Source organism: Sorex fumeus, unplaced genomic scaffold, assembly GCF_029834395.1.
Source record: "Sorex fumeus unplaced genomic scaffold, SorFum_2.1 ptg000265l, whole genome shotgun sequence".
Lineage (NCBI taxonomy): Eukaryota > Metazoa > Chordata > Mammalia > Eulipotyphla > Soricidae > Sorex > Sorex fumeus.
Window position 1 is genome coordinate 12,575,832 of NW_026606322.1, and position 19,856 is coordinate 12,595,687.

Sequence of the window (19,856 nt, forward strand, 5' to 3'; positions counted from 1 at the left end):
GGCCCAGTTGGGCTCAGGCAGCTCAGAGATGCATGAAAATGAAAAAAATAATGAAGATTAAAAGAAAAATCAGTTTTAGTTTTGAGGCGAGGCAAGCATTGGCTCTCATTTCATGCCCACTGACTGGGTCCATCTGGTGAGTGCTGGGCAGATCACTGTGATGCATTTATTGTGGGTGGACACTGAGTCAGAAGTGGTGCATCAAATGCCGACTCTGCAGTGCCAAGAAAGCTGGTGACTTCTCTGAGCTTCTCTGCACCTTACCCCGGTCAGTAAGAGAGGAACTACATGTCAGAATCATATTTTAATTGTTGAATAAATATTTTACGTTGGGAAAAAACCCATTCCTGACAGACCAGTATTCTACTCACATTTCTTTTTGGTACTGACACCATTTTCTCACTCCAAGACCAAAGACCACCATGCAGAAAAAGAGTAGAGCTGCTACAATCACTGGCCAGGACATTCCATCTCTGGGCTTTTTAACGATACCTGAAGAGGTTATAAAAATAAATTAGTTTTAATGATAACATGTGGCAATTGGGAGACAGAGGAATTAAGCATTTTTTTTTAAATCCTAAAATTTGTTTTCTCCGAAGTCCTTGGGGGGTATCATTGACTACAGTCACACACAGGGAATATGTCTATTGCTTGTTTTCACTGATTTTTCTTTTTACATGAGTACTTTTCTTCCTAAAATATCTCAGAAATATGGGTTGGAAATTAGGCTGGAGTTATAGTATAGCCACTAGGGCATTTGCCTTGCACACAGCAGACGGGTGTTTGATCTCTGGCATCCTATATGGTCCTCCCAGCACAGTCAGAAGTCAGTTCTGAGTGCAAAGCCAGGAGTAACTCCTGTAAGGAGCATGCTTTGCATCTTGCCGACCCTAGTTCCATCCATGGCACAGCACCACACGGTCCTTTGAGCACTGCTGGTGTAGCCCTGGAGGCCCGCAAGTGCAGTTGGGTGTGACCCTGGAAATACCCCCAGGACCACTAGGCTGTTCCAGGTAATCCTTAGCACCACAGATGCAAGTAGCCTGTCATCCTCAGGCCGTGTGGAACTCTCAGCCTGGTTAACAGACAATAGCAGGATGGGGGCACCCCGGCTTTCTGAGTCTGCTTTGGATGTCCCTCCCCACAAAGTTCCAGAGCTAAAGTAAATCTGACTAAAGATTTATTCTTTTTTTCATTTTTCGAAGGCCATGGGCAACTCTGGGCACATGACACACACTGAAGTGTTATTTGTAAGAATGACTAAATAAAAATGATAAATTGCAATTTCTATTCCAAGTTACTCTAGTAATGAAAACTCCTTATGGGAAATAATAGTCTAGCTTGGATTTTTTCCCTTCCTTCCTTCCTTCCTTCCTTCCTTCCTTCCTTCCTTCCTTCCTTCCTTCCTTCCTTCTTTCCTTCCTTCCTTCCTTCCTCTCTCCCTCCCTCTCTCTCTCCCTTCCTTCCTCTCTCCCTCCCTTCCTTCCTCTCTCCCTTTGTCTCTCCGTCCCTCCCTCTCTTCCTCCCTTCCTTCCTTACTTCCTTCTATGTTCTATGCTTTCAGGAGGAGAAAGATAGAATGAAAAACTTAACATTCTAAAGTCCCCGAAGGTCCCAAGTCAAGGAAACTTCATTTGTTTCCTTGGCTGCCAAAATGTTGTGCCCCAAAGACTTCAAAGAGAGCTCATTTTAAAGTTATTCAAGGAATTATATCCAGCATAGAGGTTTTGTAATCCTTTTTTATTTTCTTCTCTCTTTTTCTTTCTCTTCCTATATCTTTTATTTGAACTGATTAGTCAGTCAACTATTTTGTTCTCCCTAGTGATGCTCAGGAGGTTTGGGGACCCCAATCCATGATTTTTGGTCAACTTGCTGGTGGATCAATGAAGACATGAGGATGCAGTTCTACTTGGGGACTGTGGTGCCTGGAACTATTCTGACAACTATTCTGGGTGAGCTTTGGGGGCCGCCAAGGTTGAACTCTGTGATGTTTGGGGGACTTTGTTGTGCCAGAGATTGAACTGGGGTCAGCAGTATGTTGGTCATATTTCTCAACTTGTGGACTGTCTCCCCAGTCCTCCTATATATTTTGGCAGTAAGAAAGGGGAAGAAGACCACAACCAGATGATTTTTCTCTTTCTATGGTCTTAAAAAGGGGTAAATGTTGAAAAAAAGTGGCTGATTAAAATAAACGGTTAAAATTATAACATGGGTGACTAATGGATTTATTTTTCTTATCTTTTATACCTATATCCAAACTCAACTTATTCATTTCAAATTCAATATTTGAGCACCAAGGCAAAACTGCAAGAATAAAAACGTTACATGGCAATATAGAGGTCAGATGCTAGACTAACCTCTTTTTTTCTAGCACAATGGAAGAAATAAGAATGTCTACTGTTTAGAAATATTGTCTATTCTACACGGCAAAGAATAAAAGTGGATGGTTATAATCACATGGTATAGCTAGTAATAAATATATTTTTAATACTTAAAAATTAAAAATATTTTTGATTCTGGAGTTCTAGCAGACTCAGGGACTACTCCAAGCTCACTGCTTATGGGACCTGGCTGTGCCATAGATGAAATTCAGGACTCTGACATGCAAATCATGTGATCAGCTCTTGGAGATATCACCCTGGTCAATTTATTTAAAAACAAACAAAAAAACAAAAACAAAGCTATTTTACCTTCCTGTTAAAAAATACAAACAGTACAGAAAATATAAAACTATAAAAAAAATAGTGTCTATTGTTGCAGATGTCAGTTACCCACATTAAAGACGGTCACGGTCCTCCCGTTGTTCTGTCACTGTCCTCCCATTGTTCATCGATTTGCTTGAGCGGGCCCAGTAACGTCTCCATTGGAGACTTTTTTGTTACTGTGTTTGGCATACGAATACATCACGGGTAGCTTGCTGCTCTGCTGTGCGGGCGAGATACTCTCGGTAGCTTGCCGGGCTCTCCGAGAGGGGTGGAGGAATCGAACTTGGGTCGGCCATGTTGGCTGCATGTAAGGCAAACGCCCTACCGCTGTGCTATTGCTCCAGCCACATTAAAGACAATTGTTTCTAATAGTTAACTTTGCACTTAACTACACATTATCTATAAATTATAAGCAGGAAATGAGATGTATCTCATTCTATTCAGTGACTCAATAGATCTCCAATGTCCGGTTCTCCTAGATTATATCTCATTTATCCCTTAATATTTGGTAATTTGATTAATAATTTTTAGATTTTTTATTATCCTAACAGCACTCCAATTAAATTCCTTATGATTATAAATAGGCAGATTGCAAAGATCATTTGGTCAAGAAGAATAATTGTGTCTCAGAATTTTCTGGATTGACTTTCTTGGGTTCAAGTGCATTGTGAATTATTTGTAGTTGGAAATCACTGAAAGCTTTTCTTCTTTTTTTTATTGTCTCGGATTTATTACACAGCTTCCACTATAGTCTCAACATTTTTCTACAACAAAGTCTAAAGAAAATACTGGTCAGAGGCTGGATTTTAAATATTAGTTACCAAGTCTTTTCCATGTTTTACATAGTTTGGTCCACAGCTGTGTGATTTTGTGATGTTATCACTGATAATTAGTTGATAATTAGTGCTGATTATTTTTCCCTTTTATAACACATATTTAAGGATTACTGTGTTTTTATACCGTGTTTTATACATTTTAAAGTAAGTTAATTTTTTTATTGTATATTCTACTTGGGGAAATTTATTAGCTAATATTTAAATTCCCAGTACTAATGTACGTAAAATTATAAGAAAAATAGGGTATATATTGAAATGTTATATAATGTTAATGAAAACATTTTTTATTTTTCATTAATTTTATTTCTATAAAATTGTTCATGATTTATTACAATAAATATTCCAACATCAATCCCACAACCAGTGTACCTTCCCACCACCATTATTTCCAATCTTCAACCACCCTTCAAGTCTGCCCCTATAGCAGACCCTGAATAATTTATTTTATATTGCTTGTTATAATTTGCTAAAAATTATTGAGAAATATTTCCTTAGAAGGAGGTGTATGAATATTGTTGTATTTAACCATGGAACCATTCTACAAGAAGAGATTAATGTGTTGTTACTGATTAAGGCTTGTATGTTCATTTTTTTTAATTGAGATTGGTAGCCTTTGACTTAACATCCCATCCAATGTGGTGTGCTACTCCTGGTTTATCAGTTGTGTAGAGTTTGAGATGTCATGTAGTCAAGAATGTGTTTGTGTGCTGCAGGAATTCAAAATTTTTGAATGAGGTAATACAGTTGTGTTGCATATTTAACCCTAAGTGCTTTAGGCTTTATCAGCCAATTCTCCCCCTTTCCTCCCCGCAGAGAAGCTTACAGTACTCTTATGAGCACCCCTAATCCACCGAGTTCATCTTTAACCTTTCCATTGTGTTATTTGCTAAGTCAAACCCGATGACTCCGGACTTTGTATTTGTAGTGAATTATTTGCTTTCCTATTTCCCTCATAGCCTTTTCATATTTTACTATAGAGCAATGTTCTTTTCTTAAACACAGAAAGACTATTAATACTGTGTTCCTCATAGTTGGATGTTGATTAACTCTACCTCAATCCTGCCAAAGCAGATACGAGGTTAGCCTTGAAGTTACATAGTCCTATGATAAAAACACATGATATTCTGCATGTACAGGTAACTATAGTCATACAATACAAATTCAAATTACTAGAATATTATGATCACCGCAGAAATTAATACATAATATAAACTAAGGACTGAATAAAGTTTGCTTAGTCAAGTAAAAATATTTACTCGGTTTTACATGGATTATTTGGTAGAATATGGCATTTTCTTTAAAAACTTTAGAGAAATTTGAGTAATAGATTTAAAATAGATCTTACATCAGTGCTTACAAAATTTCACCCAATTCAGCATAAATAATGAGACCACTGTCTTCAGTGTCTTAGGGGAAGTATCTGGATTCTAACCCTTCTATAAACCAGGTGGTTCTTTAAGGCCCCAAAGTCTTCAGTCTATTGGCTTTATCTCAGTTTTAGGCTCAACAGCCAAGTTTTGTGCGTGACAATGCTTCAATGATCTGAAATTGTAGAATCTTAGACAAAAAATAAACTGAGAGTGATCAGTCAAACTAACACTTCCTGAAGTGAGACAGTTGATTATGCTTCTGAATTTACAACTGTTACTGTTTTTGAAGGTCCTAAACTGATTGAATCTTTTGGCTCCTTATGATTTAAAGGAAGGATTGCATTTCTCATTGACAGCATTTTATTAGTTGAGCTGTAGAAGAAATGTTTAGACAATTTCTTTCTTGAAGCCAACTATGTTTTTACAATTGAGTTATTTTTCATTACTTTTCAGCCAGTTAATTCTTATTCATCTTTCAAATTTGATGGTGGGTGTGGTGATGGACATAGAAGTGTAACTAATATTACTGAAATTATGCACTATTGTCCATTAAAATAAATGAAAAGGGGAACATTTAAAAAAATGAAAAATAAATAAAATTAAAGAAAAATATCAGAACCTTTCCCCTGTCTCTCAACTAAACTCATATATTTTTGTTACAGTTGGATACTAAGTTTCATAGTATAGCGTTCACCACAACTAAATTCAGTTGCTTAATTATTTGCTATGATAGTTTTCAGCAGACCAGTGATTTTATTGTGTATGTAATATCTGGCATAGTATCTGACAAATGGTAGGTACACAGTAAGTATTTGTTAAGTTAACAAAGCATAGAAACCTTAAAATACAGTACACTGACTCACCGTTGATTTGGATGTGATTATTTTTAGTAGATATATTGGCAGTTGTTGAAATTTCTGAAAATGCTTCAGTAGTACTGGCAAAGACATCACCTAGGAATAGAAAGGGGTATCTGAGCTGATGTTATCGGCCATTTCATCATGATTAAGTACTATAGAATTAAGATTGAAGTTCACTTGCTATTAGTAAAGATTCCAATCAAAATGGCTAAACAATCTTAAAATAATCTGTGCAAAATTTGTTTCTGGGTCACAGCAGGCGTTACTCAGGGTTTATTCCTGGCTCTGTGCTCAGATAATACCGATGCATTGATCAGGGGACTACACAAGGCTCCATGATTTGAAATGGGGTTGGTCACATGCAAGACCAAGAGCTTTGATCTCTGCACTGTCTTTTCAGCACTGGGTACTAAGTTTACTAAGAGTGGTTGATAAGAAGGTTAAGAACCTTGTATCTGTTTAGAAACAACTATGAAGTGAAAGTTTGAAGGAAATAAAGAAAAACCTTGCAGCAAGCATAACAAAATTGTATATGCTAAAGAATATCCAGGTGAAAATTAAGTAGTTATGAAAAAATATTAAACTACAGCCCTATTCCTATTTTACTAAGCTCTGGGAGATACAGTTGATCAATACTATTTTTTTCTACATTGCTTCATATAGTCAATAAAAACTAGTTTTCTACATTAAGGCAGACAAATCAATATTGTTTAATTATTTCATTTTCCCATGAAAACTAAAGACTGAACCATATATTTTGTGGATTTAATTGGGCCAATTAAATCCACAAAATATATGGTTTTTCTTATTTTCAAGAAAAATCGAGAAAAATAAAAGACTCAGTTCCCCCTAATTTCTTTGAACGACCAGGAAGTATTTTTTGTTCTATTTCTTATCCTTATCATCAAAACTCATTTTAAATTACATGTCTGGAATAGGCTTCTGAACAGTTTTTATTTTTTTCACTTTTTTTAATAAAGATAACCACTATCTTCCCTAACACAAATTCTCTTTCAAGTACTCACCATGATGTGTTGAAGTTGCATTGGGGGAGGATGAGCTATATGTTTCACTAGGCATCCATGAAACTGCTAAAACAGGAAGATACTACAAGTCAATATTTATAAACCTAGTTATTATTTATTATTTTATTATCATTTATTGATATTTAATTTAGTATGGTGATAGCACAGTGGTAGGGCGTTTGCCTTGCGCACAGTCAGCCCGGCCGAGCCGGGTTCGATTCCTCCACCCCTCTCGGAGAGCCTGGCAAGCTACCGAGAGAATTCAATATGCCAAACACAGTAACAAGAAGTCTCACAATGGAGACGTTACTGGGCCCGCTTGAGCAAATCGATGAACAACGGGAGGACAGACAGACATGGAAAATTATATTAGTATTTATTTTTTTTGGTTAGCAGTGCTTGGGGCTTGCTCCTAACTCTGTACTCAGGAACCACTCCTGTTGGAACTGAAGGGACCAGATCGTGTGCCAGGGATTGAACCTGGGCAAGTCACATGCAAGGCAGGCACCTTACCTGTTGCAGTCTATCTGGCCCCTTGAAGTTATATTTAATGCAAGGTCACAGAATCATTCTGCAACATACATTATAATGCTCGCAAATATTCCTTGAATGGATGAGTTGAAGGAAAGTTTATAGTACGAGTCTCCAGTAGAGAAGGCTTTGATAATTAAGATGCAATAGAAAAATTATGAGAGGTTCCTCTAGCCAGTAGATTCTGACTGTACTAATGTCCACTTCCAAGTCTGTTAAAAAAATTGGTGACATTAACAACGCAGGTGTGCTCTGGTGCCTTTATTGAAAAAAGTGTCAAAAATACTTTTGGCTGAAGATGCATGAGAGAGAAAATTAATTTGTACATGTGTGTTAAAAACTGTGAAAACAAAACTGAATGTCAGCTATGGAACGGTAAGTTATTAGATCCTTATATTCGCACTCTTGTTAGGTGCTGGAGGAGTTCTGTTGCATTCAGAGACAAACTTTCCTCAAGTGAATGCTGTAAACTTGATAAAAACATGTATTTTTTAAAAAATAGATCTATCAATTAATTTTGTTTTAGAATCCCATCTCTGTATTATCTCTGCAGCCTCTAGACCAAACTTTGTGTGTGTGCGCGCGCGCGTGTGTGTGTGTGTGTGTGTGTGTGTGTGTGTGTGTGACACCTGAAGATGCACAGGCATTACTTCTGGCTCATTCACTAAGGGATTACTCCTGGTGGTTTTCGGAAGACCATATGGGATGCTGGGAATCGAAGAGGGTGGGTCACGTGCAAGGCAAATGCTCTATCCATTATTCTATCACTCCAGCCCCCCAAGACCAAACATTTTTAATGCACAGTTTTAATGATTAAAAACTAAGCCAAGAATTTTATCGCTAAAGATCAACAATTATTTAAAGAAAATTATGAGAATGCCCGGACTAGCTAAAATCATGAAGAACAGAGTTTGTTTGTAACTTTTGGTTTTAATTTTCCAATATAATCTACTTAATTTTGTTTCATATCTCTTTAATGTTTGTAAGAAAGGATGTAATACATGACTTATGCATTGATATTGGGCAGGTCACAAAATGAGATTTGGAGATGACCACTGGACTAGAGCCATTACCGACTGGATTTCATGGGAGGTCAAAAGAACACCTGGTCATTCCAAGGGATGTCAAAAGAATACCTGGATGCCCAGCTAAAAGATGGTCAGACTTCTTTGTCAAGGACCTAAACAAACAATTTGGTGCTCTTTGTGTTCCTGCAGCGAGCAGACGCCATTGGGCTACACTAGCACGCGACAGACACGAATGGAGACGTTACTGGCGCCTGCTTGGGCAACTCGATGAGCAATGGGATGACAAGTGATAGAAGTGATTAATATTTTCAAGCAAGTAAACCAAAGTTTTAGAAGATAGTAAGTCCAGGAACATAATCCATCCAATTAACAAAAATGGCCATACTTACAATTATATAAATTATTTGGCCACTTAATAAAATTTCTTTTAATACTTCTAGAAAAATTTCAAGTATAAAAATAATTCCACAAAAATGTGTGAAAAGTTAAACTACAGAAGTTTATTTTGAAAAATTTTGAAGGTATTTTATAATTTTTTCTGAAGATTATTTTAGCATAATATATGTGTGTGTGTGTGTTTGTGTGCACGCGCGCATGTGTGTGAGTGTGTGATTATGTTTCCAAAATTAAAGAAAAGGAATTTTTAGTTGATGCATGGGACATGTCTAAAAGTAATTAAGAAATGTAAAATAAAAATTTGAAGAACAAGCGTATATTCAAAATGAAAACTTATCAGTGAGATGAGAGTTAGCAGTTCTTGAACTAATTGTTTCCACAGGAGAGAGTTCTTCCTGAGAAACATTTGTTTAGAGAATCATCAGTATGATAAACCTGGATACCTCCATTGATTCATCTTTGCTAAAATACTTTACCCAAGCATTTATATATTCACTTTTCAGATGTGTTCCACATTGGCTACTCCATCTGCATTCTAAAATCTTCTTGAACATCTTTTAAGAGTAACTATATGGATATAGTATTTACATTAATTGAAATAATAGTTTTTAAATATACCATGATGTTAATTAAATGTATCAATTAATACTCCTTTAAATCCTTTGAGAACACAATTTCATCAAAATCTGTGAATGACCACTACTTTAACATTTGAATGATAAAAGTAACATGAAAGCCAATAAACTTAACAAACAAAAACAATAATACAGAAGGATCAAATAGCAATGGACAGTTCAGTAAATCCTCAGATAAAGGCTTAACAACACCATGTTGAAATATAGCAGCTTTCCTAGTAGCACAGCGGGTAGGGCGTTCGCCTTACACGCGGCCAACATGGCCGACCCGAGTTTGATTCCTCCGCCCCTCTCGGAGAGCCCGGCAAGCTACCGAGAGTATTGGATATGCCAGACACAGTAACAACAAAGTCTCCAATGGAGACGTTACTGGGCCCGCTCGAGCAAATCGACGATCAACGGGAGGGCCTTTACCTTTTTTACCTTTCCTAGTATATTGCCGTAGTCAACTCAAAGTAGAATACTGTGCTGTTGTTTCCCAAAAAAGTTTTTACACCTTTCCTTGAGCATAACAACCGATACTTCCACAATCTCTCTAAACTCATCTCTCGCTATTGCTCGCTAGATAAGAAAACTATGTAATTCAGTTTATAAGGGCATTTCTCTGCTCTGATCAAAGCAGAACAAACTCAGCAGTCTTTTCCTTTAACTTGCAACAGTGTTTGTAATATTCATCTGTGACTAGTTTACAGTTGTCAAGAATATTATGACAAGCTGGGAATCTTTTCCTTTAGGAAAATCTACTTAGTGTCATATTAAATTCTATGATCATCTGAAGTTTGACAGCTTCTCTATAGCTAAAACCACAGATAATTCTAGCTTTTATTTTCATGCCTAATGAACTTCTCTGGCATCCTGGCACATAATTTTAAAAGTACATATTTTCCCCGCTTTGGTTATCCAATCTTAAGGTATCGTGTTCTTTTGTCTTTGCTCGTTTTCTCTAGAACAATAGTGCAGATGGCAAACAATAGACAGAGAAGTTAAGATTGGATATAGGGACCTCAATGATCTTGGTCTTCCACTCCACCTTCTTTCATCATTGTAGCTATGTAGTGAGTCACAGTACCCCTGTCACATGCATACACAAGCCAGCACTTTCTACCATGTCTATTTATACAGGACCTTCTATTCTATATATTTTTATTCTTTTCCATCTACCTGTAGATCTGTCTTTGACCTCTAAGTTCTATTTCATTTGTGTGAGAGTCTTAATTCCAGTACCATGCTGTCTTGATTACTATAGCCTTATAGTGTAATTTAAACTTTAGAAAAAAAAAGTCTCCCATATTCTTTCTCCCTAGGATTGCTTTGTTATTGTGGGCTTTCTATCACTACACATAACTTTCAACAGTATTTGCCTATTTCTTTAAATAATATCTTGTGTATTTTTATAGGGACTGTATTCAGTCTGTATAGTCCTTAGGTCAAAGAGTAATTTTGACAACATTAATCCTTTAATACATAAAAAAGGGATGTGTTTCCATTTCTTTATGTCTTCTTTTATTTATTTTGGTAGTAATTTATAGTTTTCTTTATATAAGTTTTTTCACTTCCTTTGTTAAGTTGATTTCCAGGTAAGTTTTTGAGGCACAATTGCAAAAGAGATGGTTTATTCATTTCTTTCTCTCTCTCTCTCTCTCTCTCTCTCTCTCTCTCTCTCTCCTATTTCATTGTTTGCATGTCAGATTAGAAAAGATTTCTGTCTTGATTTTGTAGCCTGCCTTGACAAGTAATCATTATTTCTAGGAGATTTTTTGTGGCATCTTTTTGATTTTCTAACTATAGTATCATAGCACTGCAGCACTGTCCTCCCATTGTTCACTGATTTGCTCAAGCGGACCCAGGAACGTCTCTGTTGTGAGACTTGTTGTTACTGTGTTTGGCATATGGAATAAGTCATGGTAGCTTGCCAGGCTTTGCTGTGCGGGAGAGATACTTTCAGTAGCTTGCCGAGCTCTCCGAGAGGGGCAGAGGAATCAAACTCAGGTGGGCCAAGTTGGCCGTGTGCAAGGCAAATGCCCGATCACTGTGCTATCGCTCCAGCCCTGTAGTATCATATCATCTGCAAATAGTGAGAATTTGACCTCTTTTATAATCTGAACAATGCCTCTTTGTGGCCTAATTTCTATGGGAAGAAATTTCAATCCTATACTGAGTGATAGTGGTGAAAGTGGGCAATCTTTCCTGTGCATGATCTTAGACAAAAGGTTTTCAGTTTTTCATTATTGAGTATAATGTTACCTATGTGTCCATGGCAGAACTCTTTAACTATATTGAGGAAATTTCCTTCGATCTTCATTTTATTGATTTTTAAAAATCATGAATAAGCATTGGAACTTCTCAGAAGCTTTCTCTGTACATATTGATATGACCATATCATTTTTATTCTTCCTTGTATTGATATGGTGCATTGCATTGATTTACTTGTTTATATTAAACCATCGTTGTACCTCTGAGAGATAATTCTGCTGGGCTTTGGAATATGATCTTTTTGATGCATTGTTAGGTTTGATTTGGTATTATTTTGTTATGGATCTCTGCACTCTGCATCTATACTCATCAAAGATATTTATCTATAGTTTTCCTTTTTGGTGCTGTCTCTGTCTGTTTTTGTTATTAGGGTAATGTTTGCCTCATAGAAACTTACATTTTCCTTTGAGACTGATATCAGAAACTAGGGAACAGAATGAGAGAAAACCATTTTAGATAAGAGGAAAATGGAATGAGATGTGATCCAAGACACCTAACATTTTAGAATTTTAAAGTCAAGTGGTGAGGCCAGAGAATCAGTTTCCCAACTAACAGAAACAGGGGCTGCAGGTACTATGATTAGTCTGAAACAGGAACAACTCCAGAACTTCTGTGAACCTTGACATTACTATTCCCTGCCTTTCATCCTCAATCTGTACACTTAAGCCATTCCATTACTCTCTCTGCTTAAGGAGATTAGAAGGGATCACTATGCTATTATTATGTTCCCCAAAAATCTGAGACAAACCAATGAATGAGAAGTATGAGCTCTGAGTCCCATGTGTAAGCGGCACATGCACACGCATGCACATGCATGTTGTTGATTTTGGTAATGGTCAAGCTGAAGGCACAGGGACCATGGGACTCATTCCATATTCCTGCTGTTTTATCTTAAACTGATCATCTGATTTCACTGTGGCTTTATTCTCCACTTGCCAATACAGACAGTAAGAGAAACACCCAGGAAAACAAACATGCTTAAGCTGTAGTTTTCTGAGGCACGACCCAGTCATCTCAGTGTCAAGATGAAAATTGTCTCAGGATGTTATTAACTTTCATATATCTTGGCAATCTGATGACTAGATTTGTTATTCACATTTTAAAGTTGTTTATGTTCCACCAAGTAATAAGCTTGGAAACTGGGTTAGATTCCAATATTTGTAAATTCCAGTAAAAACCTCTTTAATTTGATAAACAACTGACAAAAGAGGGCTGGAGAGACAGTGCATGGTATAAGGCACTTGCCTTACATGTAGCCAACCCTGGCTCAAGCCGTAGCACCACATATGGTCCCTGAGCACACCAGCAGTGACCCTTGAGCACAGAGCCAGGGGTAATTCCTGAAGCCACTGGGTGTGGCCCACTCCCGATGACAAAAAATTGAATCATATACTTAATAATTTAGCATAAATGCAAAGTGTTTAGAATCATCTAGTGACATTGAAATGTATGGAGTATAGAAAATGAATGTTTAAGAGAGTTGGAGAGATAGTTTAGTGAGTAGGATGTTTACTTTGCACATAACCCACCAGGGTTTAATCCCTAGTACCCCATTTGGTGCCCTCAAACCCTACCAGGAATGATCCCTGAGTGAAGAATCAGGAGAAAACTTTGAGCACTTCTGGTGTGGCTCTCACACCAAAAGAAAGAAACAAATAAAAATAGAAGAAAATATGCCAAGGAGAATGTTTGCAAATTGCAATAGCCATAGAAATTAACAGAAATTTATCCACTACCATTTCCTTTCTGCCTCTGAATATTTCATACATCTACTAAAATAAACATACCAGAAGAAACATTCTATTACCAATGGCTGTTATGAATTTTGCCAAATGTGTCATCTAATATTGCATGTCACTTTATTATACAACCGAGCAAGTAAGAACATATTTTAAAAAACAGTTTTGGAGTGAGCAATCAATGTTAACTTGGATCCTAATGTGTTTTTCTGAATGATTATAAATAGAACAACTTACTGCAGGAAATGTTTTTCTCTAAGATTATGGATTAAAAGCTGGCAACAGTTTAACAAGATCATCATATCCATGCATAAGTAAAAATGTGGGCATTTACTGTCAGGAAAAGTAGTTTGTTGGTTTTTGGAATATTTTTCTTATCTCACAATTTATAAAGCTATGTTTATGGAAGAATAATAAAGATAGGTTGAGGATGAATATCGTTTTAAGGTGGGGGGGAAGACAATGTGAAAGACATAGTGTTCATTTATTTATCAAATATATTTAACCAACCAAGAATATATTTGTATAAATTATAAGGTACTTTAAAAATAGTTTTATAGGCATATAGAGTTATGTAATTTTAGACAAACTTATAATTAAATATCTACATACTACATATATTATGACAAACACATAGTCTAATGTCTATCACCATTAATTGCTCCTTTCCACTCCTTTAAAAAATATCTTTTCAGATTTACAGTTTTGAAGGCAGAAAGCACTTTGTGTGGCCTCTGTGCTTCATATGTATTTATATACATTTGAAGATTTGGGGGTCCCACCTGACTGTGCTCAGGACCTATTCCTGCCTCTGTGCTCAGGGGTCACTCCTGGTGGAGGCTGGGTGACCAGGGATGGTGCTGATTTTAGCATGGAGTAGACAGCATGCAAGACAAGTGCCTAAACCATGTATTATTTCTCTGGCCCACTTTTATCTTAGAACAAGTTTTAATGTTTTCCTCTTGGAACAAATACAATATACAGAGTACATTTTTGTGTAATGTGAATGGTTGAAGTACATTTTAATACTTTTAATTAACAAATGATTTCAGGCCCACTTGCTGGCTATGTTGTTCCTTTTGCAGTAATCTGAAATATCTTCTTGGATATAACTAATTTCAAACATCTGCGGAACTCTGTGAGCCTGCTCTTTTAATTATACCTTTTCAGTCTTGTATTTGGGCATTGAGTTCAGTCATCTGTTATGTCATTAAATATTTATTAAAGAAATACGTTATGTGACATTAAAGAAGGTCATGCCCAGACTAATGATAGAAGTCTGTAAAGAATTGTAGATCATCCATTTGTGAAATGTGTGGACTTGAGAATCATATGAGATTAAAAAAAAAAGCTTTTTAATGCTACAAAGATCAGTCACAAGCTTGTCCATTTTCTTACTTCATTTGCTAAAAACAAGTTCCCAAGAGTAAGACCACTGAAATTCTGTGCAGAAAAGACTTTGAGAGAATTTAAATGTATAACTTGGAATACTTGCATTATTTTAGAATAGATAAAGCACTACTTTAAATAGTCAAGATCTGGGAAGAGTCCGGTTGTCCACCAAATATATTTAAAAATTGTGGTACTGGGGCTGTCAAGAAAGTACAATGGGTAGGACACTTGCCTTGCACTCAGCTGACCAGGTTCAAGCTCTGAAATCTCATATGGTCCCTGAGCAAGTTTGGTGTACTTCCTAAGTACAGAGCCAGGAGTAACCTTTGAACATGGCTGGATGTGGCCACCAAAACAAAACAAAACAAAAAGAAATTGTGATATAGACAAACATCATCTATGAGAAAAGATGGAATCTGGGCATGTCATGTTAAATGAAGTGAGTCAGAGGGAAAAAGATCATTTTTTTGTTAGTTTGTGGAGTATAAAGAAACAAAGTAAGGAATGTAAGGAAAGTAAGATTGAAACAAATCTTGAGAAACATAACTGAGGACTGAAGGGCGGGAGACAATTGCTTTTCTGGTACACAGCCTAAGGAGGGATTCAATCCCCTGCGCCACAAACGGTCTCCCCAACCCTGCCAGGAGCAATCCCTGGGCATAAAGCCAGGAGTAAGATCGAAACACCTACAAAAATGTGGCCCCTACACAGAAACAAAATGAAACTGAGAACTGCCAAAGGGATGGGGGAAAAATTTGTGGGAGGATATTTACTCTGGTGAGTGTGGTAAAAAGTAAACATAAAACAATAAAAGCAATACTATTGCACATCATTAGTTATCAATACATTTTAAAATAGGAAAAATAATTATTTTACAAAATGCAGAAAATAATTTCTGGGGCTCACATTGGGTTTCCTTTTCATTCCTATCAGTGACATGCATATTCTGCGTAATTTTCTTTCTCTAGATAGAATTAAGGTTCACTCTTTAACTCCGTTGGTTAAGGATTACTGAGGTCTGACTTTCTTACAGTCTCTTAGACCACCACATTTAAATTGGGAATCCAGGTCTTAGAGCAATAGTATTATGGGTAACATGCTGGTCTTGTGACCACCACCATGCTGAGACCACTCTCCGCACACATGAAGGTACTGGCAGAGGGACAAATCCACGCGGGTTCCGGGGCCGAGATCTCCAAGCCTACTCGGATTGGAGTCGAGCATCCTCCACCCAGATCCTCCAAATTCCAGTAGGCGGGGGTCACACCCACCACCTGGCCCCCTGGCGCCGTGTAATCCCATCAACGGCCAAGACTCAGAGACTATAAAATCCAGCTCCCGGAACCACGCGGCTGCGAATCAGGACATCTTTTTATGACATCTTATTATTTCATTCCTACTTTGGACAAACTTGCAGGCTATCGAATGTAGCCTGCCCACAGGGCAGAGTCTGACAAACTCCCCGTGGCATACCAAATACCTATGTTACTCAAAAATGTTAGGTGTCTTGGATCACATCTCATTCCATTTTCCTCTTATCTAAAATGGTTTTCTCTCATTCTGTTCCCTAGTTTCTGATATCAGTCTCAAAGGAAAATGTAAGTTTCTATGAGGCCAAATACCAGTAACAATAATGGGTCTCATTCTTCTAAAGAGCCTTGAATATAATCTCAGGGCTAGGATGAAAGAGACGTTACTGGGGCCTGCTCGAGGCAATCGACGAATAACAGGATGATGAAATGAAATGAAATGAAATGAAAAAATGCTGGTCTTGTATCTAGCTGACCCAGATTTGCTCCCTGGTGCCAAATATGGTCTCCTGAGCACCGAGTCAGAACTAAGCCTGGAGTGCAGCTAATTGTGGCACAAACATCAAACATACACAAACAACAACAACAACAAAAATCCCCAACATATCAAGGCAACCCATTTCTGTTCTTATTTCATACTCTCTCCCTTCACTGCTTTTTTCCCATATCAAGTACCACTATTTATCCCTCTCGCACTTCTGTTTGCACTGTAGCACTGTGCTCCCGTTGTTCATCGATTTGCTTGAGCGGGCCCAGTAACATCTCCATTGTGAGACTTGCTGTTACGGTATTTGGCATATCGAATACGTCACTGGTAGCTTGCCAGGCTTTGCTGTGCGGGCGAGATACTCTCCAGTAGCTTGCTGGGCTCTCCGAGAGGGGCGGAGGAATCGAACTCGGTTCGGCTGGGTTGTAAGGGCATATAAGGCAAACACCTACCTGCTGTGCGATTGCTCAAGCCCCTCACTCACTTAGTTCTGTTTATTCATAAATGCATCTCTAGCTCTTAGAACAGTGCTTTAAATGTGTTTGATACCTAATTTGCTAGTATTGTTATGGCCTAAACATGTCTTTATTCAATATATGTGTTTGGTAAATGACTTAAGGGGTTGAATTATACTTACAGTTTTCAGCCTCTTTCCCTCTGGAGATCCAGGAGTCGGTGGAGTTTTGGAAAGTCACACTGGAACTGCTGGCTAAAAGACAAAAAATTAGAATCCAACCTTTTGTTTTCTTCTGGGTTCAGGGCCATCCAGCAGTGTTCACGGACTAGTCTCATCCCTATGCTCATGAGTGACCCCTGGTGTTACTCAGGGACCTTATTCAGTGCTGGCGATCAAACCAGAGCGATCAGCCCAAGTGATTGCAAGCAAAGAAATTACCGTTATTTGTATTATTACTATTATTTGTAATAATACAGTTTTATCTCTCTGATCCCCAAATCCAACCTTTTCAAAAACTAAAATTTTAATTTAAATTTACTATGATAAGTTGAAGTTTTTTAGTGTTCTGTTTTTGTTTTGGGGCCACATTCAGTGTTGCCCAGGGGATAATGTGGAGCTGGGCTTTGAACCTGGGACTCCAATATGAAAAGAAGGCACTCAGCCTATTGAGCTATCTCTCGTCTGATGTGCTATATTTTCAGACTATGACTTTGGGAAAATCTGAAGCTGAAACAGTGCTTCCCTGCATGGAAACATGGGCCAGCTTATTTAATTTCTAAAATTTTAAAATACTAACTTGCCAAAGGTTTACTTTCTTTTTCTCTTCTTATTACAGATGCATGTCCCTAGGGATATTGTCGAGATTATTTTAATATTACTTTAAAATCTTATGACAAATGAAAGGTAAAGTATAATAAATTACTAGTCCTTATTTTTAGAATAATAGTGATTGTCACATCAGTTATAGTCACCACATTAAACCACCACAGAGATACTCAAAAGCAAAATATGACATTAAATGACAAAATAAAGCTTGTCCACAAAATTCAACAGCATTGTAGCTGCAGTAAATTTTTAGTGTGTTTCTTTTTTTGAATCATAGGAGGAAAGCTTTGCTATGCTTTGCTATACTTACTTTGAGGGGTGGTGGTTGGGCTGGATGTATTCACAGTTACAAAGACTGTTGAAGATGTATCTGGAAATCCTAATTTGAAAACAAATTTTCAAAATTGTTATAGGTATTTACACACATATTTTGAGTATGTATTTATACTTAACAAAGGCAGCACTCAGAGCATAGCATATTAGAGTTGGAAAGAATCCTTGAGAATGTATAGTCTGATGGTTTCATTTTATAAGTTATGGAAATGAGTCCTTCAGGTATAATCTTGAGGTTACATGTCCACTATTCAATATCATTCATTGATAGTAACCAAGTTGTCTTAAATCCAAGTACATTATATTCACATTTTCAAAATATATTGCTTCAGTGTCTGCAGTGTGCCAGAGTCTATTCACATAAATAGGGAAGACAAGGTTCTCATTCTCATAGAATCGATCATGTAGTGAACTTTTCATTGGTATATGCTTTACATACTAAATATTCTTATATATTTGCTGTTCTCCTTCTTTTCTTCCTCCTATCCTTCCACTTCACACCAGAAAAAGTAGAAAGACCTGTTCCTAATCTCATTTGAAAATATATCTGGGTATAAGATTGAGGATAATGCTAAGTCACACTCCTTTGAAAAGATGTTTATATCTCTTCGCAAAACTGCTTTTTTAATATTTTCATTTATGTATGTATGTGCATATAAATACACACATATATACATATGTATACATATATATTTTTTCTCTCTCTTTGTCCCCAGTTTTAAGTTTGTCTACATAAATAAACATTGCAAGAAGTAAATAGTATATAGAAGTATTTAGAAAATAAAAATAAGGGTAAATTGGTAGTAAAAGTATGTTGAATCCTGTTGCAACCTGAGTGGATAGAGAATTCATTTCTTGATGTAGCATATTCCTAGTATATTCTGAGCCCCACTCTTGGTTAGAACTTTCTAGTAACAATGCTAATTGCTTTCTAGTAACAATGAGTATATTTTGTGTTATTTCTGGATATCATATGATTAAAAATAGCTACTTTTCAAGAGAAACATAACTTTTTCTTTTACAGTGATTAAAAAGAAACTAGACTTCTATTGTTTTTAAAAGTATTACATAGTTAAAATTATATTCACAACCTTCTTACAGTCTGACAGCCAACATACTCATTCACCCGAAGCTTTAGCTAGTAGCAAATGATCTCCCAGATTCCTTCAAAGCTGGGTAAAGAAATACCTTAAAATGAAAATAGGAATAATCAAATCTATGAATAATGGAGAATACATAAATTGGCATTGTGGTTTATGTAGCTATAAGTAGTCAGCATGCAGAATGATCAGTTATTTTGTGATGAATCTTGACATTGAATACCAAAGACTATACATCACCCTTAAAATCAGATATGAGATGTTAGTGGCTGCTTTAGATGATGATGTATGAAAAATTAAAATAAACATTCAGTGTGAACATAGGAGAAAATATGTTTTAAGATCAGGATGCACAGTGAGTAGGGCACTTGCCTTGTTTATGACCAACCTAGGTTTGATCCCTGGCACCCCATATGTCCTCTAAGCCTTTCAGGAGTGATCCTTGAAAGAAGAGTCAAGAGTAAGTCCTGAGCATGCTGGGTATGAACAAAAAAGAAAAAAAAAGCCAGGATACTTGAACCAAAGTGATAGTACCACAGGTAGGGCACTTGCCTTGCATGCAACTGACTTGGTT

General features: G+C 36.9%; 1 protein-coding gene across 1 annotated transcript in view; it reads right to left on the bottom strand.

Annotated features, from left to right (window-relative positions):
• Window positions 1-19,856, bottom strand: part of CD96 (CD96 molecule) — a 93,589-nt gene that overhangs the window by 2,173 nt on the left and 71,560 nt on the right. Inside the window, exons 9-13 of the mRNA XM_056109347.1 lie at window positions 18,160-18,228; window positions 17,205-17,276; window positions 6,797-6,859; window positions 5,775-5,864; window positions 372-492 (exon numbers count right to left, since the gene is read on the bottom strand). Coding sequence (XP_055965322.1) covers window positions 372-492; window positions 5,775-5,864; window positions 6,797-6,859; window positions 17,205-17,276; window positions 18,160-18,228 — 415 coding nt within the window. The remainder of the gene's footprint in view (window positions 1-371; window positions 493-5,774; window positions 5,865-6,796; window positions 6,860-17,204; window positions 17,277-18,159; window positions 18,229-19,856) is intronic.